Source organism: Gadus chalcogrammus, chromosome 2, assembly GCF_026213295.1.
Source record: "Gadus chalcogrammus isolate NIFS_2021 chromosome 2, NIFS_Gcha_1.0, whole genome shotgun sequence".
Lineage (NCBI taxonomy): Eukaryota > Metazoa > Chordata > Actinopteri > Gadiformes > Gadidae > Gadus > Gadus chalcogrammus.
This window is the reverse complement of record NC_079413.1, coordinates 11768582-11796246: the sequence shown is the minus strand read 5'-3', so window position 1 is coordinate 11796246 and position 27665 is coordinate 11768582. Positions and strand designations below refer to the sequence as shown.

Below are 27665 nucleotides of genomic sequence, written 5' to 3'. Positions count from 1 at the left end.
ATGTAAACCAGCCCCGTATTAAGGGATTCCATGTTTAACATACATAGTGTGCAGAAACGTATATAGCACCCCTGCTGTTTCGTCCATGTCAAACTATCTACAAACATAGTTTGTGGAAAACTGAATGGTAATGAAATCAAAGTGAAGTAATAAAAAACAGCATATGCAGTAATTTAATGCAGTGGTTAACACCCACGGCACATTTCTAAGGTAGTAAAATATTTGAATTATGTATAAAGAAAAGTTTGATATGTGGCTATCGCTTTACACGCAAAGGGCAGTATCATCAGATCTCTCTGTGGAAGAGGACAGTCGATACGGTGGCAATGCGAGAGAGATGTGTAATTGGAGCCCCCCTGGGCTTATTCCAAGCACGCACAACAGAGTTGATGAGTTGAATGTTGTGTGGTGGTCCAAAGTCTGTTTTCCCACCAACCACTAGCACCAGCATTCCCACCCACCTCCCAATCACTCGGCAAACAGCCACACATCACCACTCACTTGGGGTAACCATTAAAATGAAACAGAGGAGCCCTGCGTTCGAACGGCAAGCCATTTTTAGAGAACATTGATCCTCACAGGACATGATTTGATGTGCTCGGACAAGGTAAACATTGGGGTGACTATGCCTTTTAGAAACATCGGAGGATCACAAAGGATATTCAATTAATGAGAACTACGGCCAAAATACTATATTTGCAATTTGTCAGATATACAAAATAAAGTTTCAGCTGTTCTATCAACAGGCCTGAATTTCAATGTAAAATCATTTAAACAACTAAATAAATGTGTGTCATTCATGCTCAAAATGTTTCCCAGGATCACATTTGAAAAGGTTTTCTGTCCAAAAACATGGTTGGTGTGGTAGAGCCCTGCAAAATGACTGCCAAATATTTAATATAAAGAGGAAGACAGAAATGCCATCTTAACCAGCAAAGTTAACACAACTGGTTGCCTATCAGTACCAAAACTGCCCCTAAAGCACTAACAAAAGTAGTTGCAAGATTGGCATTAGAGCTTGCCGTTTTAAAGTGCTACCTATGCAGGAAGTTGTGTTTGTGAAGGTGAGTGACTCCGGCAGCAATTTCACAGGCCATCCTCTGTAGCTCCAGTAGCTCAGCATTTCTGAACATCCAATCCTGCTGAGACACATAGGCCCGCAGATCTCCCTGTGAAAAGAAAAGCACACGGAACAAAACATTGATCATTACAAATAAAATTTAAACAACTACGTTACATTCTCAACCGTGGTTCTGTTGTTGTTCTGATGAAATTCACTGGTGTATTTTGCAAGTTCAGCCACAGGGAGGCGGTCATTGCACCACTTCCTCCATCCTCAGAGAGCTTCGCTTTCCTGCTGATGTGGGGGCGGACCAAATAAGGCTAGGGCTGTTTAACAGGGCCCACTGCTGTGTCACAGCAAATTATAAATACAGTAGCCCAGCTCTCTGGTCGCTGGACTCCAACCACGGCTCTCTGATCAGTCAGATTTCTTGGACCCCGATGGGAAAGGCCCAAAGAAACTGGGCATCCCATGGAAGGAGATTAACATGGTAAATGTAATCAATTCAGCACCACCCAAATTAATCTGCAAAGAGACCTGCTTCCACCGAGGGAATTTGGTTAAGATTTTAATCTTCGATTTGCACATCCTAAAGGGGGCAATGGGAAGTTGACAGAAGAGGGGGGGAACAGAAAAAAAGATTTTACTACTGGTTAGGCTCAGCTTGTGTTGAAAGACACTCTGGGGTTAGTTGGCGCGGCAACAAGCTCAGCCGTGCCCCGGCTTGGGCATCTCGGTGGGCACTGCTGATTACAATCTACAAATGAACATTGAATGTAGTGTATAGTGTAATTACATCCAGATCGTGGCCAAGGTGTTATCGGGCTGTAGTGAACTTCCTCGGGGGAGTTCACTGGCAAAAACATGACGCCTGAAAACCACACACAGCAGGTCACAGAATACCACAGACATATTCTGTTTGAGTGTTGAGCAAAATGACTCGATTGTTTTAAGTGTGTGATGCACATGCAAACTATAGTCCATTTTCAAAGAAGTCACTTTTCGTTAAGCTACGCAATTGCAAGGAGATGCCAGTGGCCTTACGTGAGAACTATAGCTCTTGTTCAAGACACTAGATCAGGGATGGGCAACTTTCATGAGAAAGAGGGCCACATTTTTCATCATAACCATCAGATGGCCACATGACTGCACACTTCAACTAAACGTGAGCTGAGAGAAGCTACACAATTTTGAATTTGGTAGATACGATTCCTGTATTCTGGTGCATTTTGGGGATGGCCACTACCTAAAAAATCTTCCAGGATCGTAACCTATGTGCGGTATGTTAATTGAACCAACATACATTCATTTCGTTTTCCATGCCAAATAAGACACATGAATGGTTGGTTTTTTTATCAGTGCAAAGGGCACATACATCATCATTCAATGATGCCACAAAACTGAAAAACAGTGGCCCAACATTAAGTGCAACAACTCAATGAACTCAAACCCAAGAAGCATGATATTCATTGCAGTTGTAGTAGTTGTAGTGGCGACTTAAGTGGATATCTTTAATGACTGATATCGTTTCTAAGCAAACTAGACGCATGGGTTTGCCTTTGAATTCTATGAATTCTTCTGATCTTTTTTGACCGAGTTTTCTGTAACTCGATCAATTATTATTATTATTATTAATAATATATATATTTTTTTATTATTATTATTTTTAATTATGTGCGGGCCTGACTGAGTGAGGATGCGGGCCGTATGCAGCCCGCGGGCCGCCAGTTGCCCATCCCTGCACTAGATTGATTACCCTTATGGCACGTTTCCACCGGAGGGTGCGGTTCGGTTTGCAAAGCTGCGGCACTGATTGCGTTTCCACCGCCTAAAGTGGGCGTTACCTGGACTGAGCCGTACTGGTCTCGCACTGGTCTCGCAGTACGCCTCTGTTGGGGTACTGAGACGCCTGAAAGGGTGCCAGCATGTTTGAGCTACACACATCCCCATGACACACTTCTGGGCGACATGGGGATAAAAACAATCAAACAGTACCCCCGAGGTATTATTCTGGACAATGGACAATTTAACTTGGGCGAACAAGGAGGTGGAGACGTTCATCAGCAATCTTGGGGAGGAAGACCTGCAGAGGGAGCTTGATGGAGCAGTTAGTTTTTATTTAATTTATTGTTTTTATTGAGCAGGCTACACTGTGTCACGCTGCTATGAAGTCACGATGTTTACGTAGCTGCCGCGGCGATCGACATCCGGCCTACCATAAGGGTACGGTCGGTGCTGGAAACGCAACCTCAGAACTGAGCAAGGCTATACCGCCCCCTCACTACCGGACTGAGGCCAACCGAACTGAACCGCACCCTCCGGAGGAAATGCCCCATTATACAGGTCCGACAGTCACACACAGGCCACTCTTGGAAAGGTTCATCACGGAAGAGCCATCTTAAAACTATTGTAAATGGTACTTCTGTTGTCTTCATTTCCTTTAATGACTCCCCAGCAGCCGACTTAGTAAACCTATGTGACATCACGGGTTGTAAATCAAAAGCAGTACCAAAAGAAACATAAAAAGCGGCAGGGTCTTGTGTGTGCATTATGGTGTCCATTCCCTAATGGCATGTCTGTCCCACCCACCGCAGAGACACTTACCAAGGTAAGACGTTATGTTTTTAAACATAACGGCTCTGCCATCGACACACATGCGTGTAAGAACACACGCGCACACACCGCAACGACACGCGCCCACATTAAGAAAATGATCAAGTTGGAGTGTTCCTGCCCCAAAGTGGTTGCACATGGCCAGCTCTACACTGCCTTTAGCAGAGGCAAGCATGCCAGAGGTGTAAGGGTGTGTGTTGGAGACCAAAAGGACGGCCTGACAGACAACATTGTGTATTCAGAACTGCTCTAATTGCATTGTGGCTGACGAAAAAGAGACAGATATTACCCTGTGAACATTTTTGCAATACAATGTTACTAGTTCACTTCACTGTGTGGTTGGGTCTACTTATTTATTATGTTATTTTTTCTCACACTTAAATATAGGTATAGGAGTTGCTATAGATTACATTGCACATATGTGGCATGACAATCAATGTATTCTGAATCAAACTCAAGACCCACTAGAGGTTGAGCCCGCGCGGAAACTCTAGTTGTCTTAATGGGGGCTTCACCAGAACACAATAAAGCTTAATAGATTTGAGCTAAATGTCATTAAATGTCCTCCTTGACAACTAAACACAATACCCTTTCAACATGTATTTACAGTGAATGTGTGTAACAACTGTCATATTTAATTTGTTTCAATGACACCAGGGGAGAACAAGCTAAATCTGCCCATCTAGCCTATAGCTTATCAGAAAGGACAGGGGCCATGAAAGGACAACACCACTCACAAGGTAAATCTAGTGATAACCATCTTATGGGCACAACATGGTCCACAATGCTTACTTTAGTAAATACCATGGTAATGGCTTGAAGAACCACCTCGTATTTATACTGTATAGACTATACTTGTGAAACTGATGCATCCACCATTTTCAAGATGACCCACATCATGATCGGAGGGAGTTTGATGCGGCGGCCCCACATTTGGGACTGTCAATCATGGTACAGTGCATGGCCGTGACCCCAGCTCCAGTTGCTTGCTGTATTCTGGTGTCGAAAATGTTTGAAGGCAAACAAAAACACAATCAATCACTGAGCTGTCAAAGCTAGCATTGCAAGACGCCAGCTTCGGTGAGCTAGCACCACACACTTGGTAGTCTCACGTTTCCACAACTATTTTGTGCGTGACCTCTACGGTGTCCTTCATGTCAGATTGATAGATGAGAGGGCACTTATTTTATGGCATAACTGTATTATTGTATTTGTAAGTATTTGAATTATGTCCTTGGGAACCAGGCTTAATAAAGTCGTATGTTCCACAAGACTAGAATCCTGGTACACACAAGCATATATACAACTTTTTGTCTGGCGACATGCAATGCCTGCCAAGCCACCAGCAAACATGCCAAGCAACCAGCAAACAGCTGGCAACAGCCCCGTCTACTAGGCAAATAAAAACGGCGATGCCTGGTGAGCTGTGCAATATTGGAACATGCCAAAAGACAGGGCCCAGGTGTGCTGTGTTGTCAGCTGGATAATAAAATGATAGGGCTTAGCAGCTCTGCAGGTTTTGCTGGTCCATGCTGCTTTTGGCTTCGGAATAACCTCGCCTTTAACTGCGAGACAATTTCAAGCTTTGGATATTCGTTAGGTTTCCTACCAAATAACAGATTTTTTGGTGAAGAAAAAAACAAAGAAAAAAAAGTCCATTCATAGCACCTATCTTTCATTGCCTGTATATGTAGCAGGCGGAGGCCACTGCTGCGGAATTAAGTTTTTTAGATGATCATTTTCTAAATATAAATGTGTCATTTCATTTGATCAAATTAACGCAAAATAGCTAAAAAAAAATTCACTTAAGATGCTTTCAGATCCACTCATCAGTCCAAGTTTGACTTGGTTACGGCTGAGCTTCAATGCAGCCTAAAAGTTTCTAAACAGTCCCCAAAGTATGAGAGTAGGCCTACTTCCAATTATCACAAAGCAAATAGGTGGAATGCAGGGTTTTGAAGACATTTCACGGCAGGAGTAGCGCTATTTACCCGGTGATGAATCACACAGATACTATTGTGGGGGACGGATGCCATAAAAGGAAAGCCATCACTACCATGTCTATTTATGTTATTTAATACACAATATATTATTATTAATAGGCAGAGTTTTTTGGTGTCTATTGGAATTGTTTGAACATTGAAATAGCTGCTAAATATATTCATTATTAAAACCTTTCTAAAACAATTAACGCCCTGATTGGGGGGCAAAGTAAATGGATTGCGAATCCTAACCCTACCAGAATATTCTAATAATGTTTGAATACCCGAAACTAACAAAAAAATATTTGGCCATTGTAATGACTGAAACATTGACGTGAAGCATTATCCGACGTTTAACGTTGGCACCCTTTCATGTATATTTTATCACTGGGATATTCAGACATAAACCTTCTACACATATACAGTCTTGGGTGTTTGGGCTGTACAGCTCAATAACGATTAAATTGGGTACGTATTAAAATGTGAGTGGTTAGTCTTAACATACATTTTCTTATTCCTTTCTCTTACTACTACCACAAAAATACAAGCCAAATTCAAGTCTGGGTAAGGTCAATGTATGATAGGTTAGAACTTCTGTGAAAACTGGTCGAGGAGCTCGTAAAAGTTTGATTGAGATTTACAAAAAAGAACATTGAAGAAGACCTACGTCATGTTATAATAAAATATTTCTGCAGTATCCAGCATCTGATTTCACATTCAATAAAACTGTGCAATTGTACAACATTGCTTTCTACTTTCTTGGACCTTCAGATATTAATTTGAAACCCAACTCTTTAAACTAAGTCAATCATTAAATGGTTTATATGCAGACAAGCACAACATAAACCTTTAATCAACTTGATTGTAAAAGGAGTTCATAATGTTGTTTAATGCATTTTTGCTCTTTCAGCATACCAAGAGGTGTCCACTTGCTATGGGGGCCGTCCCCCTTGATTGATGAGCCTTGTATTGATAGAACTGGCCCTTGCCATTCAAATTCACAAACACAGCAACTGGGAGTGCGTAAATGGAGCCTGCTGCTTTACTGGGGCAAAACGGGAATGTGAGAAGTCCTAAGCTGGGCTCCGCTATGTTCTTTAGGGGGAGACGGGGAAGGAGAGAAGGGGGAAAGGGAAGGGGGTCCCCAGCACCCATGCACTAAAAATAGATCAAGAAAAATAGAAAATAAATTAGGTGGTGTGCTGGAGCCCAGTGAAAGGAGGGCAATAAGTGGTTATCTCAATTATGCCGCTTTTCCACCGCACATGTTGCTCGACTCGACTCGACACGACTCGACAGCAGCATGGGTCGTTTTCCACCGCAAATAGTACCTCCTGGACGTGGGCGGGGTCGGCTGCGCGAAAGGGCCGTGACGTATTTTTGTACGCGACGCAAACAACACCTACGCAACCCACACATGGACAGAACCCACATAACAACAATGGAGGACATCGATAATATTACTATTATTAGCAGGCATGTTGAAGAAGTTGAAGAAGTGGAATATGTTGGCTGCGGCGCTGCTATGGCTGTTACCAGCATGGTTGCCATGTCTCTTTCGTGACTTTGTCACATTCTCTGGCCAATCAGTGGCCGGCCGTCTGCCGACGTCACCTTTTAGCATCGGCTCAGCCGCTTGGAACCTAGAGCGAGGCGGTACTAGAAAAAGCAGCCACTTCAGGTACCAGATACCATGTTTTCGCGGTGGAAACGCAAAAAATGCGAGCTGAGTCGAGTCGAGCTGGTACCATGCAGTGGAAAAGCGGCATTAGTTGGGATGAATGAAAATAAGACAATCTAAATTTGGATGTGGTCTACAGTTCTAAAGAGCAGGGGCCGGATTCACAAAGCATTCTTAAGAAAAAAAAAAGCTTTTTGTGAAAGCCCTTTTTCTCAACTGTGTTCTTAATACAATATTTAAGAAGATTAGATATTAATTAAGAAATTCTTACTTTTACTTAAGTTATTTCTTAACCTTTTCCCAAGAGAGTATTTAAGAGCAAACAAGATTCTTTAAGATAAAGTTCTTGAATTTCTTCACAACTTGAAGATAACCCTCTCCACCAGTCTTAAAACAGCTGCAGTGAAAAGCAAAGTCTTTGCTTAAACATATCTATATGACATTTATATTAATTCATAAATATATTGCTTAACCGAAGACTATATGTTAACCAATGTTGTTCATTTACGCTTGTCATACTAGTTGTTGAATATCAAATGAAGCCTATGTTGACAATTGAAAATGAAATTGGCCTAAACTCTGTCAGTAACTAGTAGGCCTATAGATAATACCGAGTGTGTTGAGATTAGTACTGCCGCGCTTAGCTGTTGCCGGTGTTGTCCTCCATTTTTTTTAATCCAACGTTAGTCGCACAATCTTAATTTTTCAAATTAGGTTAACAATCTAAGAACTTCTTAAATTTGAAAATAAAGTTCATAAGACAATCGACAATTCTTAAAGATCACCCATTATGCTTTGTCAACTTTTATAACCTATAAACGTTGTTATAATGATTTATATTCTTGTTTAACCATACTAATGTGTCTAATAATGACATACATGCATTTAGACGTATACCCTGCTGACCGTCTGGGGTGGCTGTGCAGAGCGCTAAACATTAGGGACACCGGTCGCCATTCACTTGTTCAAATTTCCGGGGTTCATCTACGTGGAACAATCAGGATTTTCCATGTATGGTAATGCTGCAACATGCTCTTCCGGAAGGTAACCAATCACAACGGAGTGGGGTTGGCAGGAGGGGGGCGAGGGGGTGGAGAAGGACGAAGCCGAGTGTTGACAGAGAATTCTGAAAGCGCCTAGATTAGAGGAAGAGTTTCCCAAAAATCGACATCGTTTTTTGTGCTGTGATTCGTGTCAGGTTGCTCTATAGGAGTCATTAATAAGAAATTAAGACCAGAAAAGTAGTATAATAGGAGATCTTTAAGAAGAAAATTGTGAATAGCGTTTAAGAAGATTCTTAGGAACTCCTTATATTTTTTCTTAAGGATCTTCTTGAGTTTATCTTAAGAAAATGTTAGTGAATCTGGACCCAGGTGAGCTTAGAGGGATCTCCACCTTTGACCTTTTGAACATCAAACATGCAGGTGCCGATTATCATTTAATAATCTATGAAAACTGAGCAATCTGCACTTAAAACACGATGGGTTGTATAGTTTAATGGACAGATCAGAGTCCTGCATGGGTTCGGGTACCCAAGGGCACCCGACGGGTGACCCGCACAATTTGGATGTAACGGGTGAAAAATAATGTCCAGTGATGAACATGGGTGCGGATCGGGTCAGATACCTCAACAGCACGGGTCGGTCGCGGGTTTTGTGATTGCCAATTTCAAGGAGTCACGTGCAAATATTATAGTACTTAACTGTGTAGCAACTTCAGTAGCTGCTGTCATTGCTGTAACACGGGGAATTGGTTAGCCTAGCAATTGTTATACTTGCACTTGGTTCTATAAACATCCTTTCTGTACCGACAGCGATATATTGATGCACTTCTTATGACAAATGTACTTATTGTAAGTCGCTTTGGATAAAAGCGTCTGCTAAATGCCCTAAATGTAAATGGGACATCTACAAAATATGCCCGCATTTCAAAATGCTGAGAGCAGTGCCCGAGCAGTGCCCCTGGCCTGCTGCCCCCACCCAAGAAGTGAGCTTGAGTGTCAGTGGACTATCGGACGTAGAGGATACCTGTTAAGAGGCTCCTCAGTAACGGGACGAAGTTGCAGCTTACATTGATAATCAAACACCTAAAGATGACTCTTTTGATGCGTTATCGTGGTGGGAAGAGCAGGTCGTGCATTCACCAATATTGCTCAGATTGCCGGATTTATCCTCGCCATCATTGCATTGTGGATGATGTGCTTTTTTTGCACCGTAATCTTAAGCACCATTCCAAACACCAGATAGTGTTATTCCCCCACGTTCCATCGAATGCGTCTAATTTTATTTGGGTGTGGGTCAGGCGTCATTTGTAACATTTGTAAATCATTATGGGATTGGAAAATGATGTAATTATAAAAATGCTTTGGGAACATCTGATTATATGTACCTACCTATACCTAAGGAACCAATAACAAGGAATGCAATTAACTGGTTATGGTTTTATCCTAACCCTATCGAGAGAGAGGGATATTTATATCTGAAACTATGAAAAAGTAAAACATATACACACTTACGCAGTATAATAAATATATGAGGGACCCTTACCATCTCACAGTATTCAAAGACCAGCAGGAAGGGAATAGCTTCCACACACTGTCCCAAGCATTGTAGGATGTTTGGGTGCTGCAGCACTCTGCAAACACAATTTTTTTTATTAGTCAGTTCAGTGGTTTAGAAAAAAATGCATGAGTTGATTATGGTAAAATCAATGTAATGTCCTTCGGTAAAGACAAAGGGCGCTACTAACATGAGAGGAAACAATTATTTTATAATTATTAGACACCATTATGATAAACTAACCAGAATAGAAGCATGATTGAACATTAGTGAGCATAATGATGATGATGGGGACTAACTCACCTGTATGGGTCCCCCTGCTGCAGGAAGCTGTTTTGCTCTTTAGCACTAGCATTAGCATTCAACTCCTTGACCACAACCCTGGTTACACCTGGGTCTGTGTAGATCTCACTGAGAAGCACCTGGGAACACATACAATGCTTTTAAAATATATCTTTTAATCAACCAATTGTATCAATCAATCAGGAGCTATTCATATAGCTAGTAGGCAGTATAGTAGGTCGTGTAGAAGCATTTTAAGTCATATTTGTTAAAATTATCTTTACAATCACATCAATAATCAATAAATCCAATGCAACAAAAATGCTGTATATCTGTTATTGTTGCAGACCTGTAATAAGCAAGCAAATTCAGCCTGAATGAAAAGAGTTTATATGTATACCTACACTAACTCAGCGAACGACCGGAGTCTTCCACAAGGCTAGGCAAACCTTTTTAAGCTAGCAACCTAGTCATGCGTTTTGGGAGAGTGGCTTTGAAGGGAGGCCTAAAGGGAGGTTAGATACTTATGCCGCTTTTCCACGGCATGGTACCAGCTCGACACGACTCGACTCGCCTTTTTTGCGTTTCCACCGCGAAAACATGGTATCTGGTACCTGAAGTGGCTGCTTTTTCTAGTACCGCCTCGCTCTAGGTTCCAAGCGGCTGAGCCGATGCTAAAAGGTGACGTCGGCAGACGGCCGGCCACTGATTGGCCAGAGAGTGTGACGAAGTCACGAGAGCGACATGGCAACCATGCTGGTAACAGCCATAGCAGCGCCGCAGCCAACATTTTCCACTTCTTCAACATGCCAGCTAATAATACGAACACGAATACCATCGCATCGATGTTCTCCATTGTTGTTATGTGGGTTCTGTCCATGTGTGGGTTACGTAGGTGTTGTTTGCGTCGCGTACAAAAATACGTCACGGCCCTTTCGCGCAGCCGACCCCGCCCACGTCCCGGATGTACTATTTGCGGTGGAAAAGGACCCGCGCTGCTACCGTGTCGAGTCGTGTCGAGTCGTGTCGTGTCGAGTCGAGCTACATGTGCGGTGGAAAAGCGGCATTAGATACTCAAAATTTAGCTTTTGCAACCAAATGGTTTCTACAAATGCCTAGCCAAGCTTTAATGTAAAATAAAAACAAATGAGTATGCATGCATAAATCTGCAACATGAAATGTATTCCTAGATCAGGGATGGGCAACTCCCTGGCCGCATCACTCAGTTTGCCCCCCAGATCATTTAAAACGAAATAGAAATAAAAAAGAAAAGGTCAATATTATTTCATAGAAAACTCGATCAAGAAAACCATACTTTTCAGTCAAGCTGAGAAGCAGAGCATCTGTTCATAGAATTCAAAGCCAATCCCTGTGTCTAGATTGCTTAGAAATGATAGCAGTAAATAAATATGTATACTACAACTACTACAACTGCACTGAATATGATGCTAGTTGTTGCCCTACTAACTTCCCATTTATAGACTTGATCGCTGTCCTACACAATTTTAAAAACAGCTAAGCTTTTGTCAGAGGCAAGACCCAAAGGCTTCCACACGTTTGATTTCAGAATCGCTGTTGCACTGAAAATCTTTTCACCGTCTTCACACATATGGCTTATGGTTATTCGCTCACCCACAACTCCGGTTGTTTCCTACTCGCTAGACGCAGGGGGTGCGCCTAGACGCACACGCAAACATACAAACACGGATCCGCTCACTTAAGTTTTGTTTTCCGGATCCGTATGGAAAACGGAATGAAATTAGTTGACAATGGTGTCTTGATCAGGCTAAAGCTCACTAACTAACCGGATACCGATTTGTATCGGTGAATCGTTACACCCTTACTAATCACTCATGTGGCTGTTCCTGTTTCTTTTAAAACAAACTTGTTGTATTTGTTGAGTATAGACGCGTTAAAAATGCATTTGAGCATGGAAAATATGAAATTAATGTATGTTGGTTCAATTACCACACAGACACATATATACAAATATGCTGTTTTTATTTAGACTTATTTTGTAGTTGCTCTCTTAGTTGAAGTGAGCGGTCATGTGGCCCTCTGATGGTCACGATAAAAAATTGTGTCCTTCTTTATCATGAAATTGGCCCATCCCTGTCCTAGATATATCAGCATGGACACATTTGGTTTGTGTTTTATTTTCTTTCTCAGTAACAACAATGCTGAAAAGGTTGATAATAAGACTCACCTTGCCAAACAAGCCGTTGCCGATCTCCTGGATATAATTGAGGCTGTGACGGGCCACCAGAGAGCCGGCCGACCCATCTGTTCACAAGAATGAGGAAACATAAACGCATAAACGATTAATAGGAACTCACGGTTTTACTTGGACCGAGTTCAATTTGTCTTCGGTATTTTGACAGTTAGGTGTTCCTGGAGCTTATAGAATATCCCTTGACGTTCCACAGTGTTGAATGTTTTCAGTAAATAAGTTAAGTAGAATGAATGGCTTGTAATGGATTGGGGGACGTCACAGTATACCCTTCTAGCTATGCATAAGGACAACACATCAGTTCTCCAACACATATTGCATTGGTTGTATTTAGACTAGGGCTGTCAACGAATATTCGAAGTTCGAATATTCGTTCGAAATGTATCCAAAAACGCGAATTCGAACGTGAAAATTAATATTCGAATGTGAAAAAACACTCCCGCGGTACAAGCGCCTCTATCTGCTTTGTGAATGAGACTCTGTCTGTTCGCGATGTCCCTCATAATATTCGAATGTGAAAAAACACTCCCGCGGTACAAGTGTAAGAGACTAGTATTGTGAAGAGCGAATGTATTTTATCCCCTCGGGGTTTCCGTACTTGGATATAGGTATTCCAGCTCTCACGCTGTGACTGGGTGACTTCTGATAGGTACTAAGTAAACGAGACTATTTTCCCTTCCACGCTTGTGTCATTCTTGTGATATAAATATCTAAGTGCCAACGCTCGGTTACACAAGCGCCTATCTGCTTTGTGAGTGAGCCTCTGTCTGTTCGCGATGTCCCTCATAATATTCGAATGTGAAAAAACACTCCCGCGGTACAAGCGCCTAACTGCTTTGTGAATGAGCCTCCGTCTGTTCGCGATGTCCCTCGTTTTAAAGTAAGGAAATGCCCAGCAGGAAGCCGCCGCCCTATATATAGGATATATATATATCCCACTAATTTGAACCATGGTTTTGTCGCATTATTGACATATTGACGGCAACTGCGTAAAATAGGCAACCAGATATTCGAATAGTTCGAATTCGTGATTTTTTTCCAAACGAACATTCGAATGTCATTTTTGAGCAATTTTGACACAAGGACACAAGAAAATTAATGAAAGCTGTGTCTTTGACAATATAAACTAAATTCCTTGACGGTAAGTAGTGTTTCACTTGTACATTTTACGTCTAAAAAAACATTGCTTATTTTTTATGCATCGAACACTATTATTGTCACAATATATGAACATATAGGCAAGGAAAATAAGCTCTTTAAATTACAATTAAGTGTAAGTATTTTTCTGGCCATTGAGAAAACCTTTATTAACATGTTTATGTAATTATCCCCTTGGAAATGCTAAATGCTTTTTATAAAGGCAGTTAAAGCAAAAGTCCACCCAAATGTTATTGACCTTGGGCGTGAGGTGGTGGCTGGAGGTGTGGGGGCCCTGGAAGAGCCACGGGAGGCACCGCCAGAGTGTAGACCTCCACGGGGGACTGCATGGAGGGGGTGTCCTCCGCAGGGGGACTGAAGTCTATCTCATCATCAAAATGGTCCTCGAATTCCTGAGGGAAATAAAGGCAGAGTTGAATATTGAGCCTTATAAACGAGGTTTGGGTTGAGCGGGATTACTTTGGGAACAGCTGATTAATTATATTAAAAAAAAAAAAACATTCCCTCTCAGCATCCTCCATATATTTCTCCAACTATAGTCCTTTTCAGGATAAAGGATGCTATGTTGGGGTCGGCTTAGCTCAGGAGGTAGAGCAGTTGTCTTGTAACCGAAAGTTTGCTAGTTCGATCCCCAGCTTCTCCTAGCCGAGTGTTGATGTGTCCCTGAGCAAGACACTTAACCCTAACTGCTCCTGACGAGCTGGCTGTCGCCATGGTTGACTCTACCGTCGGTGTGTCAATGTGTGTATTAACAAATGTATGTCACTTTGGATAAAAGCGTCTGCTAAATGCCCTAATTGTAATTGATGTATTGAATAATTTAGGTGATTATTGGCCTACACATGGGGCCTACTAAACATAAATCAGAACGGGCTACATTTGGCTGAATTATAAAAGGTATAAGTAGTAGCCTAATATTTATAGCCGTTTGGGAGCAAAAAAGCCGGCTCTTGTTGGTGACCTGATCCAAATGATCCGGCTCACTAAAATAAGGCCGAAATACCCATCTGATCGCGCATTGGATGTAGCATTGTCTTGATGTTTACCTTCCTAATGTCCGGATTTTCCTATGGTCTATACGGTAAACGTCACAACGCTTTGAACTGTGGGTGAAGTCTGCACTGATGCCGACTCACGGAAAGGGCTCGATAAGTGTGGACTCAAACCCTCACGCCCTTTGGAATTCCACATTGGTACAGCCCTAAAGCCTTAGTAATTTCGCAAGAACGCCCAATAAAGTCTGAGTCCGGACATTGGGATTGGGCCAATGACATGCAAATGCAGACTGAAGCGTACAGACTTTCTACTCCTCATTCACATATAGTGCAATTAACATTTCCTACGGAGAAAATAAATGCCTTTTTTCAGGACATTTTCAGGATACCAGTGTAAGGATATGCTGTTCACACATACGGCCCATCAGGAGCATAACAGGAGCATAGAAGGACTTACGCGTATGTGTGAATGCAGCTATAGAGAACTGTTGGAGTCCACACCTGGCTTTAACAGGCAAAAAGGATTCCCTAGCTAGCCCATAACAGGGAAGAGATGCACAGATTAAATGTTCTCAAAGCGCATTTAGATTGCTGACCGCTTGCTATGCCATTTCTTAAAAATCACACTCAATAATAGCTCTTGGACCTTAACTACAACACCTTCATTTAAGTCATCAAATATCATCATTTTGTGGTTTTTACCTTAAAGTTGATCTCTCTCTCTTTGCAGCAAGTGACGCAGTTGACCAGCAGCACCGTCAGAACAACCAGCAGTGTCAGGGACACCACCAGGGGCAGGAAGGGAGATAGGGATGAGGCATTCCCACTGCCCTCTCCTAGGGGAGATAAATACATACATAAAGTCAATACCACTGTGATGCCTCCGAGCAAACACATTTTGCATGGCATCTATGTGATGATGGAAAACATAACCCCAGCAAACTCCTTCTCTATGAGCAAGACACAGTATATATTGAGGTTAGGGATGTCCCGATCCGGGACAGGACTACTGCGTTCAGCGAAAAGGAAGAAAAAAATACTACCCAAGTTATGGTGGAAGAAACAAGAAACAACCAACTATATTTTGCTAATGGAAAATCTTGCTTCTCTAATTTGCAAATACAGGATGATGCGTTGCGTCTCTTTTTCCAAAACTGTACATGAAGTGTGTTTTATTCACACTGGCAGCTACATTTAAACCCATTTTGACACCAATTATTTAACGGTTACACAGCGCGGGAAATGTAACTAAAAAAATGCCGCCACAACATGCCGACTGCAGACAAATTTACAACAGCGATGCAAAAGCTTAAAATGTTGTGTGGTACATGCTGTACTGTAAAATGTAACTCATCACCAAAAGGCGGAGTTAACTTAACCAAATCATCATCAAACTTTGTGTAGTTAGAGCCACATGGCTTTAGATCATGGTTTCTCCTGGGGGGCGTTCGCACAACCTAGGCGGGCCCTGGGAACGTGATTTTCTTCCATTTTTTTGGGGGGATTTTAAACTTGGGATATTATACTTGGTTTTCAATTTTTTTGGGTGAAAAATGCCCTCTACCGTCTCAGCTACTTTTTACTGTCTATGCTCAGTGTAAGAGTGGTCATACAGCGCGGTTCGGTCCTGCACACGCCCGGACTCCCGTTACATCAGCTATCGTCATGATCTCTAATGTAACGCTGATAAACATAAACCAAGTTTGCAGGTTAACAGTTCAATAACCAACACAACACAATCAAACATGGGCGATAGCAAAAAAAAAAAAAACTAATTTTGTTTCATAGCCTGTTTTCCTCCTTCCTCTTGCTAGGTTCCAGCTGCTCTGAGCGTACTCTCCACGAAAAGACAGTTGCAATTCAAATACAAAATATATAGGCCTAATTAGGCCTCCGCACGCGATCTGTTTTCGCGGTGCCCGCGTTGCCTGGGCCTGACTGTGTACTAACTTCATTAAAATCAAGGCATTGCAATTTATGCAAATCGCTATACGTGGGTCTTTCTCAGAAACATTGAAAAACGTCCACAACGCAGACATGACTAAACCTTTTTGAAACCTAAAAGACTTCAAAGAAATCATCCGCTATTTTCACTTATTTGCATTTGAGTGTTAAAACGTCAGCAACGCGGCGCAGAGGCCCCTGGTGCATAATATGATGCAGCTTATACCAAAGCATATTACACTATTTTGAAACATACAACCTTTTTCCACCCTGCAGCTTATAGATTTCTTTAAAAAAATAAGTTACTATTGTCCTCTATTTGGAAGGTGTTTTCAATCACGAATCATTGGATCACAAGCAGTGCACATTAAAACACACACTGTTTGAAATCCTCAGGGGGCTTCGGTGCCAACTGGTTCACTCAGTCCATTTACCGTAATTTTCGGACTATAAGCCGCGCCTTTTTCCCCATTTTTCGAGTCTGCGGCTTATATAACGGTGCGGCTAATCTATGGATTTTACAGGTTACAGACGAGTCCACCAACTTTAACTCTATGGGCTCTATGACCGGTCCGCGCCCCGCCACCAGTGGCGGGCTCCAGCAGGAAACGCTGGAAGTAGTAGTGGGGACAGAAAATGCAGCTGCAATAGTTTGCTGACCTGCAATAGGTTTCATCTTTTTCGTTGGTGGCATTTTTGCGTTCTCTCTTCTCTGCCTGTTTCTCGAGAAAAACGGGATCTCGTTGGAAGCGCGATGTATGCGCAGGCGCCGTTTGGGCATAACAATATGGCGGCTGCCGTTCAATGTAGTTTTCATCACCACCACCGGATTATGTTTCATTTATTTCATTACAGCACGTCCCCTAAACGTTACAACATAATCGACACGAATGAGCACAGCATCGAGCAGTGGAAACGTGGGTTTATTTACCATGAAGTTCGCATTTTTAATTGTTGAAATGAAATCAGCGGTGACGAGTAGGGCTGTGTTAAAAAAATCGATCCGCGATCCGATATCGATTCATGCTCAAAAAGCACGATATCGATCAAAAAATGTCTGGATCGATCTTTAATTAATAAAAAATATATATATATATATTCAAATAATACTTGGATTTTTGTCTAAAATAAATACTTGATTCTTGACTCTTCTCTCTCTGTGTCCCTCTTACACGTACACAGATACAATCACAAACACATGGAGCTGTTTTGTCTATGGGACAGTATTTATTTGCATTATGTCTGTAAATAGATCGATATCGAATCGAATCGGATCGAATCGTGGATCGAATCGGATCGTGACCTTATGAATCGGAATCGGATCGATCCAGGAAATTCGGATAGATTCCCAGCCCTAGTTTTGGTAGCGGCTAAATTAGCATGTCGCGATACTTTGTACAGGGGATCACGTCTGCGCCGAGTAGATGCGCAGAGGGTTGAAACAGCGCTTGTCCGGTCTGCTCACAATAAGGTTTCTTTGGCCAGTTACTGTGATTAAACACGAGTTGTTTAATGTTCACAATGTATCGTTTTTCATGGGGAAAATGAGATGCGTCCCCGGGACGCATGGATAGTGAGTTTAGTGCGTCCTTTCAGATTTTAATGCGTCAGGGACGCAGGACGCGTACCTAGCAACATCACTGCACCCGCGGCTTATAGTCCAGTGCGGTTTATCTATGTACACATCATTCAATTTAGCTGCTGCGGCTTATACTCAGGTGCGCCTTATAGTGCGGAAAATACGGTAGTGGTTCCAATAAGGTGGAATGAATCCTCTTAAGTTGTGATGCCTTCAGGATTCCCCAATGATGGATGAAGGAGTCCTTTAAAAGATGCTTTCATCAAAAAAAATTGAAGACGTCATTAATTAGCAGGTAGGGGTAAGGCATCTTGCTCAAAGGTCGCTTCAGGCAAACTGCGTCTATTGGGGTATTACATACTAGTTTTATTAACACTAGTAATGTAATCAATCTTTAAAGACAGATAAGAAACCAAAGATAAATCTAGCCTGGGAATCACAAGGATAGGATATAAATTAAATATGCAAACCAGAAACAGTCGGTCAGATCCCAGTTTAAAATTAAAAAACATTAAAATATCTAATAACAATAGAGAGGAAGAAATAAAAGCCTAAATACCAGCAAGCGGTTCAATTGTTGTTCATGAAAACAGAACAGATGAGCGTCATGCCTTGTTCCTGTGTTCAATGTTGGACACAGTGGAAATACAAAGTGCTAAAGCCATTTTTTCAGCCATTTGCTGATTGTAGCTACAAAATCATAGATGTGGGGTATTTCCTTTATTTCAAATTCTCCCCCATGGCTAATTTAAAAACGTGTTGATGCCCATCAGGAGTGAATGATTGGCAGAATTTTTTTTATTGTGAATTGTGTAACGCAAGGATGGTTCAGAAAAACACAATAAAACATGCAACACGTTGGTCATGAGGCCCGAGTTTCAAGACTCGAGCCAGAGTAACTATAGCTTCATGTGTCGGCTGGAAACACAAGCCAAGATGATATATGTTGCAGCAAGCCCAGTGTGTCAGATAAAGGGATTATTCTGGGCAATCCACGTGGCAGGGTGTCATCGGGTGTGCTCGATGGTTATTCAGATGTCTGTAGCCCTACCCTTTATTCTCATTCCATAATTTAATTAAAACATAATTAATCAATCACAACACTAATTTGTTTTATGGCTTAATTATTTGTGATGGATGCAAACCAAAGGCTATCAATTTACAAAGTAGCAGCAGTTGTGGTGGGTAGTATCAAAACAAACGGTACTACCAGTAGCATAGTACTAAAAGCATGATCAAATACCCTTTTCCTGTGGTGAAGCATTTGTAAGTCAACTTCAGGTCCATTTAGTATACATCAAATTAAATAATAAAAACAGACGAATGGACCCTTAATTACCTTAAACAGAATTAACTATCACAGCAGTGAATCCTAGCCAGAATGCCACTGTTCTTGCATTGCATGACTGAATATGTTGGTGTTAATGGGTTTAGCCAACGCAAGTTCAACTGAAAACACTGAGCCACCGCCTCATCCTGCAATTCAACTAGGCAACTGGTGAATGTGTGTGTGTGCCTCACCACCATCAACATCATCCTGCTGCCTAAACACCCCCCACAACAAACAGCATCCGGGTTCCACTTAGAGCTTAGATCGGGCCCAGAAAATCAAGCCTGACCCGGCCCGAGCCTGTGAACGTTCTGTCCGAGCCTGGCCCGGCCTGACACATTAACTGTAATTATGAGCCCAAGCCCGATTTCAACCCGACATTTTTTTTAATACACGTGTAACTTTGTACACATTTGTTACTTAGGCCTACTCTGCTAAATATATATGTAAGGGATAATGTATAGAACGCCGGTCATTATCGGGAAAATAAGCCCCGCAGGGCGAGCAGGACACCGACGCGCAGCGGAGGTGTCTTGCTTCGCCCTGAAGGGGCTTATTTCGATAAGACCGGCGATGTTCTATACATTATCTCGTTTATTGACCGGCTACTTGCCAAAACGAAAAAAATAACTTGACATGGTGTCTTTTTACAATTTATTCGTTACCAGCATTAGTGGTGTTGATCAGCAGAGAAATTTACCGGACTAATACCCATGCAAATGAACGGAGCGTTCCACGGCATTGAGAAGACCCGTGTAATAAAGGCCTATAATATTTCTGTTTATGGCATAGATTTCGCATCAGATTAGGCCAATATAGCAATGATTAAAAAAACTAAAAAACGCTCGATCAAAGGAACGGCCCGACCCGGCCCGAGGATAGTGGGGGGAAATATCGGGTTGGTTCAGGCCCAGGCTCGGGCAGAGGATCTAAACTCTAGTTCCGTTCAATCAACAGTATCTCACTGATTGCTCTCAGGTCCCAACCTGATTAGCAGAGAAGAGCTATGCGGCGCACTGCTGTTTGTTGTAGGGATGGGCAACGATCGTCCAATAGCCGTCGTCACGCAATAAATCGAATAATGAATGTGACCATCGTTATTTATTACACGGCTCTTCTCAATGCTGTTGAACGCTCTGTTCATTTGCATGAGCCTCCACAACTTCTGGTGGTGAATAATTGTTTGATAATTCACTCTTGCTAAGCATATAATGACCGCTGTCAAGGAAAGTGTTTTTTTTCTTCTTTTTCTGTCGTAGCACTCCGCAAGTAGTCTGGTAACTTATCAACCCCAGAGTCCTCGGTTTCTAAGCGACTTCAACGTCTTTGGTGGACTATTTCTCTGCTGATCAACACTACGAATGCTTATGCTGGTAACAAATAAATTGTAAAAAGACACACCATGTGAAGTTATTTTTTTGGCCATAGTTACCATATGCTAAAGACGTGTCTAGTTGACCGTCATGCAGGCTGTGTTCAGTCAAATAAATAGCGATCTGTTTTCAGCGCATGTAGGCCTATCTGCCTAAGCCCACGTTGAAATAATTTTGATGTTGAAAGTTGATGGTGCAGTTGTTGAAATAAACAGATTGATTTCATACAAATCATAAAAGCCTTTCCTTGTTTCATTGTGTGTGTGTGTGTGTGTGTATACGAGGTGCGTGTGTGCGTGCGTGCGTGTGTAGGGGGTTCTCGATGACAGATTTTAGAACATTATTCGAATGCTTCTCAGCGAATATTGAACAGTATTTTTTGCCAGAAATGCACATCCTTAATTAATACCAGAATAAATTAAATTTTTCACTGTTAGTTTTTTTTTTTCCGTTTAAGATATTAAATGATTTCTTGCCCATGATCCATGGCTGCCTTTGTGAATGTCGGCACACATCAAATAATCAAATGACTAATTATTGAGTTATTCACATCCCTAGTTTGCTGCAGCGGCAATTTGCCATGATTCCTAACCATTTGTATTTTCTCAAAAGCAAGCGTTCTTCGCCGCCTTCTTCTTTGAGTGCTGCTGCAAGCAGAGAAATGGTGCGTCTCTAAAGTTAAAACAATTTTAGGAAATGTAATATTTAAGGTAAGTTTCTGTGAAAGAAGCATTGACCCAGAGGATCTGGCTGTAAGTGGAAATGTGTTGCTTAGCAGAGATCGGTTAAGGTACACAACTTCTGTCTGACTCAGGTTGAAGCGAAACAATATCCAAAATGACCTGCGCACGATTTATTTGATCATTTACAAAATTTAGTTTGCAAGGTAAAACAGACTAATTTTACATAATTTGACCTCAGACTGTGGTCCGTGTTTCCCAAAGATCGACTATCATAAAGTTAAAGTGAGGTAATCATTAAATAAATTGTTGACCATTTCCTTCTTCAGGGTTTACAACTCAACCATGTAAACAAAGGTATAACATTGGCCTGCTGTAGTTCACTTGGAGAAATTGAGCTTGAGAGTAGAGAAACTTGGAACACATGACTAAGCCCCGTCTACGAAAACAATCTTTTCCCCTCCGTTTTCCTTGGCAGCATTTTCAATGATTTCATTCATTGCAAAAACGCATCTTGCTGTAGAAACGCTTCTACATATTCAATATGCTGGTTCTCCACCAATAAAAGAAGACGACGAGGTGGAGCACGCGCATCAAGCCTGCTCGCTGTATACAAACATACAGTCCAGGAGGAGAAAGCAGTTGTTAAACCTTGTAAATTGAGTAGAAAATACTGGGGCTGGTTTTAAAGCTACAAAAATAATACAAATCAAACAAAACTAATTTGACGGAACTCTGACGTTGCCCAGATGGTGGGGCGGCGATGACGTCATTGTTTGCGTATCAGGGTCCATACGAATCCTAACATGAAAACGCATAGGGACGTTTTTTTCTGTTTTCCCCCTCGGACATGGTTTCAAAAAAGTGTGTTTTCGGGCACCGAACGCCAGATTAGGGCTGCAGGAGGATATATCGGCTATGTAAGATATATCGCTAGAATTTCCAAGGGGATACAAGATTTGTCAATATCGTTTATATCGATATATGCGTTAAAATGGTCAGTTTCCGCCTCAAGCGTCTGTGTTTGCCTTGGAGTGCGACCTCTCCCCCTCCCACTCCGTCCTTCCGAACGTTCCATGTGCAAAGACGCCTCATTCCCGCCCCCGCCGCTCCCTCACAACACAACAAGCATGGAGGATACCAGTAAAGAGAACGAGACGGCGGCGTGAGACGAAATTATTTTAAAGAGGAGAAACAACGGCTCCATAATATGGAAATGGTTCGGGTTTAAAAAAAACAGATGAGCTGCAGGTCATCTGTAGAGTGTAGCAAAACCGTAACGATACAAAATCACATGTGGCAGTCATACTGACCTGTGTTTTAATAAACAGTGCTTGCAACATCTCACATGTGGCTTTTGACTTACAAAAAAACATCTAACCCACTCTATAGAAAATATCGAGATATATAATCGTGTATCGCCATACAGCCCAAAAATATCGGGGTATCATATTTTGCCCATATCGTGCAGCCCTACGCCAGATCTGTCTGGACGGTCAGCCCAAGATTTATGTGTTTTCCACAAAAAAATAACGTTTCCGTGTGGACGGGGCCTTAAAGCTTAACCAAGGAACAATTATGCATAGTTGGCCGCAATGATGATTAATAGTTAACCATAATAGTTAGCGTTTCACCTCAGTGACAGAGTCCCGTCACAATGCATACGGAGGGTCTAGTAAATGCTTTGTGTTGTGTGGAACTCTTCTTTGATTCTTATCTGAATAATGGATTCATATTATTATAGATTTCCCGGCCCATCAACTGGGATCTTGGAATCCACACAACAGGAAGATGCAAGGTTTATTCCAGTTGTTTGGCATATTTAAATTATGCATTAATCACAGAGCAAGAGTTTAGGTCTTTTTTTTGCCCCATTTCTATGCATTTTAAATCTCAGTTTAAATGAGCCTAGTTCTATGTAGGATACTTTAAATGCTATGACATTAACAGATAACTTAGATAAGTCCTGTATATACACATTACAATCTGTCGCGGTAGTAGCCAATATGAATCCAATAAACAATTCACAGAGGCAAATAATTTGAATGACATGCTGAGGAAATTTGACATAAGTTATAGCATACATACTGCCAACTAGATAACCGATCGGTATCCAAAGTATTTTTTTGAAAGTGCGAACCCAGCAATCCACATAATTTTCCAAGCATAGGTCTGTAACAAAACGTCAGATTCATAATGTTAGCCTTTACCCTGATGGTTTGTAAGTTGCCTGAAACTGAATTCCCAATTGTTGGATAAATGCATCTGCAAAAAATTACAAAATAGTAATAATAATATCATGTTTGGAAAAAAGCAACAAGAACTAGCTATCCGCATTGAACTGATAAGGTTCAGGTTTGAGTTTAATTAACAGCTAATAAGACTAATTATATATATCAGCCATTATATTGCCTATTTTGTTCCAGCCTACAACATACATGCATGTAATATATTGCAATTTTCTTTACTAATATAAATTTAAATGACCAATACATACTTTTACATTAACACTAAAGGACACAATACCCAAGTTCTGTCAATGACTGTTATACTTTGTAAAACAGTAGCTAACCAATGCCTCAAAGTTCAGAAACGCAAAGGGTTCCACACGAAGATAGTTATTGGATGACGATTATTACAGGCTGTATCCCACTCATTATTCTGGAATTAATCTGGTCAGATCCATGTGCATTCAATGTTTTAAAGTGTGTGTGCATGCAACCAACCATCACCTCGAGGCTATTGTTGTGTTCAAACATTGAATATAAATTCTGCATCATTATGTGCACTCAAGAACTACACTCCATCAAAAGTACAAAAAATAAAAGGTTTCCATACAACTAACTGTTAAATCATTGACTTGTGCTGATAAGACAGGTATGTGTTATGGTTACATATCACGGCCAATCACCAAGATGTCATTCACTTCAACATTTGGGACAGAGGCCATTCTATTCTAGCCTTACGTGTAGAAAAAGTGTAATTCATCAAAAGTGAGCCCCCAAACCTGATGCTCTTTGTGGGTACAGGTGTCTGTTATCACATATTTACTCATAATAAATGAATGAATGCCCCCATTATATGGTCTACCGTTTTTATTTTGGTTGCCATTATCAAAGAAAAGGGTTGTGTTTCCATGCTGATAGGATTCTGTTGTTGACTGTAAACTTCGACAGATGCTTTGACTGGGCACAGGTAATAGGCCACCTAGGCATTCCTACTGAACTATTACTCAGACAAACGTCATATTGCTTGTCAGTCTGCCAGTAAGCTTAGCCACTTGTACCAGGCTGGTCATATGATTGTTATGACTATTATAGGCTTGGTAGGGAAACAAATGTTTTAGAGAAGACAGTGGATACCAGTCAGCTTCGGGACAGGTAGTTCTGGTTCGTTGCATTGGTTGACGACCTGCTAGCATCCTATAAGCTAAACATTAGCACAACAGCTAAACTAAGCCCAAGGACCTGCTCTAAGCATTTGCCAGCAGGTGAACCTGAAGCTAGCACACAGCATCTACAAACCAAGCTAGCCAGGCGCTATCACACGGGGGTTGCCTGTTGACGTGGACAGAAAACAGCATTTTTAAATAATATTTATGAATCGTATTAATGAAAAACAGATGTCTCACCTGATCTGTGGAAGTACTGTATAGGGGCACCTTGACACAGTAACAGCTCCGAGAGAAGGATCCCACCGACAACCAAAACAAGTCCATGACGATTCTCCATCCTTCTAGCTTAGCTCACTAACAGACGCTAGCCACAGAACAGTTGTCAAAAATGGATAAATGACTTACAACTATTTAAATAATACGTTTGGTTCATTGGCTTCCAGTATCAAAGTAATAAATGTCGGGATAAACAAACGCGCAGCGCAAGCATATTGTCTGCCTCTTTAGCAATAACCCATTAGCATGTTAGCTTCGGCTAGCATCCCGACGCTAACAGGTTCAGCTAACGTTAGAAAAAACCCTACCAGATTTACAGTGTCCTCGTCCATAAAAAGAGAACATGAACCGTAACATTTGCCGCATATCATAGTTCGATGCGTACGGGTTAAGTCATGTAGATATCCATACTGAAACCAAAAAAATATTGATCAATATCGTTAACTGTCAAGGAACACCTTTCCTCCAGAGCGCCATGTTCTTTTTCGACGTCACGTTCTGGAATGAGGGCGTAAGCACAGGAGGCTGCCACCATGCATTTAATTCAATCACCATCTACAGTGCCTCACACAGTTGCCACACACAAATGGATAGCACCATTAATAGAACAGTGTATAATTTTATTAACACAGTATATTGCTATTTGTGAAGAACATTCCTTTAAGGCTCATGTGCAAATTCCACGTTAACACAAATTTACATACAAATGTGGGCAAGCTCATTCAAAGTGGAATTCCCTTTATTCTGCAACAAGATAACATTTTGCACTTAGTTTGAACTAATAAGGGGATTCATATTGAATTTAATAACTGAATTAGTATAAAGTGTAATAAAATAATAATAAATAAATAAAATACCTACATGTTCCATCAATATTTGAAAACAGTGTAAGATGAATAAATAAATGTATGAAAATTAAACAACCATTAAAAATGAAACAATTTATCCAAATGTATTATATTAATACATATTTATTAATAGTAATGATAATATATTAAATTAATCAAGTTATGATTATTTTAATTATTATTATTATTATTATTATTATTAATATTAACAGTATTGTTAATATTATTAATTTGGCCTTTTTTTGTATATGCCTGCAACTGTGTCAGGAGTCAGAACAGTTTCTTCCATTTGATGAGGTGATGGGGAGGGGAGGAGGATGCTGGCAAGGCAGGCAAGTCTCTCTGGGCTTCAGGACAGAGATGTCAGGTTGTGTTCTGCTCTGTGGATCACAAAGGAACAAGGCAGGGGTGTCAGCTGGCAGGCAACAAGCTTCATCAGCTGAGAAACAGAGAGAGAGCTGCACCTCAGACGTCAAGGAGTACCAGGAGAGACACGCTAAGGTCGTTTTTTTTACTTTTAGCGGATATATATTTTGGATCATCACAGGGAGGATTAATTGCGATTGGTTATTATCCCAATATGCTCAAGAGTCAATTTATGATCTTTTGGATAAAAAACTCCTTCTATTGGTCTTTAAGAGTTTTGAAAGAGTTTTAGACAAACACCTGTGTTCATTTAATTAAACTTTTAAATCCACACTTGCCGATTTTGTGCGAAGTTTTGTGCAAATCGGTTAAAGGTGTTTACATGCATTTTACAAGTCCTGTTGAGGTCTTGTTTGTTTATTTATCAGATTATGACTCTGCATATAAAGTACTGACGCCGCACTGAGTCAGTACGTTTAGCACAGCCTAATCCGACAAAAGCCATAGTTCGACTATGCTCCTCAATTGGACAACTGCAATTGTCAGAGTATACATAGTGGTGAGAAAATCGATTCATCGGCCGAAGCATGTCATGCCCTGGTACGATACCCATTTCAACTAATACAGCCACCGGCTGACCTCTTGACGTCACTAGCAACAACAAACTCAGGCATTCGAAAAAGGTGTTTTCAGAAGACAGCTATCAGTTCACTTCGGGTCTATGTCATTTCTCCGACGCTCCATTGTTCTGACCTCTCAGTCGTATGCAGACTCCTCCGGCGGCGGAGCAGCTCCTCCGGGAGTCGGCATAAGGCAACAATCCCTTTCCCCTCATGTCGTGTTTCACTCTGGAGTTCAGAGAGACAAAGCCAAAGTTCCTTTCCCCCAATTCCTTCTCAACCATTGCAGAGATAACCCCCACTACTAATCTTTACTTGTTGCTGAAGTACCAGAGAGTCTGAGAATCCAACGCAGTCTTTAAGATTCATAATATCAGAATATCCTAGTCAGTTTGGCCGCGGCGCAATGAATGAAGATCGTTAAGATCAAAATATGTATTATGACAGATGTGCCCGGTGTTACTACCTTGTGGATGACAAACATTTAGAAAAACATGCACTTTTAATTCAGCCTTGGGTGAAATCGAAGTGCTACACCTATCCTGCTGTCGGCTCCTTCACCGTAGTCGAGGAGCACAGGAGAGACCTTTCCTCCAGGGCCTATGTTCTCTCAGGGGTAACAGGTGTATTGTGTCCTGAATGCATGTTGATGATGATACACTTCTTATAGGGGGTAACTACATTGGCATGACA

General features: G+C 41.4%; 1 protein-coding gene and 1 long non-coding RNA gene across 2 annotated transcripts in view; both read right to left on the bottom strand.

Annotated features, from left to right (window-relative positions):
• Positions 1-25633, bottom strand: part of lmtk2 (lemur tyrosine kinase 2) — a 33170-nt gene extending 7537 nt beyond the window's left edge. Inside the window, exons 1-7 of the mRNA XM_056580907.1 lie at positions 25100-25633; positions 15265-15398; positions 13806-13959; positions 12386-12462; positions 10201-10319; positions 9886-9973; positions 1039-1169 (exon numbers count right to left, since the gene is read on the bottom strand). Coding sequence (XP_056436882.1) covers positions 1039-1169; positions 9886-9973; positions 10201-10319; positions 12386-12462; positions 13806-13959; positions 15265-15398; positions 25100-25199 — 803 coding nt within the window. The 5' untranslated portion in view covers positions 25200-25633. The remainder of the gene's footprint in view (positions 1-1038; positions 1170-9885; positions 9974-10200; positions 10320-12385; positions 12463-13805; positions 13960-15264; positions 15399-25099) is intronic.
• Positions 25634-26261: 628 nt separating this feature from the next.
• Positions 26262-27665, bottom strand: part of LOC130374232 (uncharacterized) — a 3812-nt gene continuing 2408 nt past the window's right edge. Inside the window, exon 3 of the long non-coding RNA XR_008893591.1 lies at positions 26262-26366. This is a non-coding gene — a long non-coding RNA (uncharacterized LOC130374232). The remainder of the gene's footprint in view (positions 26367-27665) is intronic.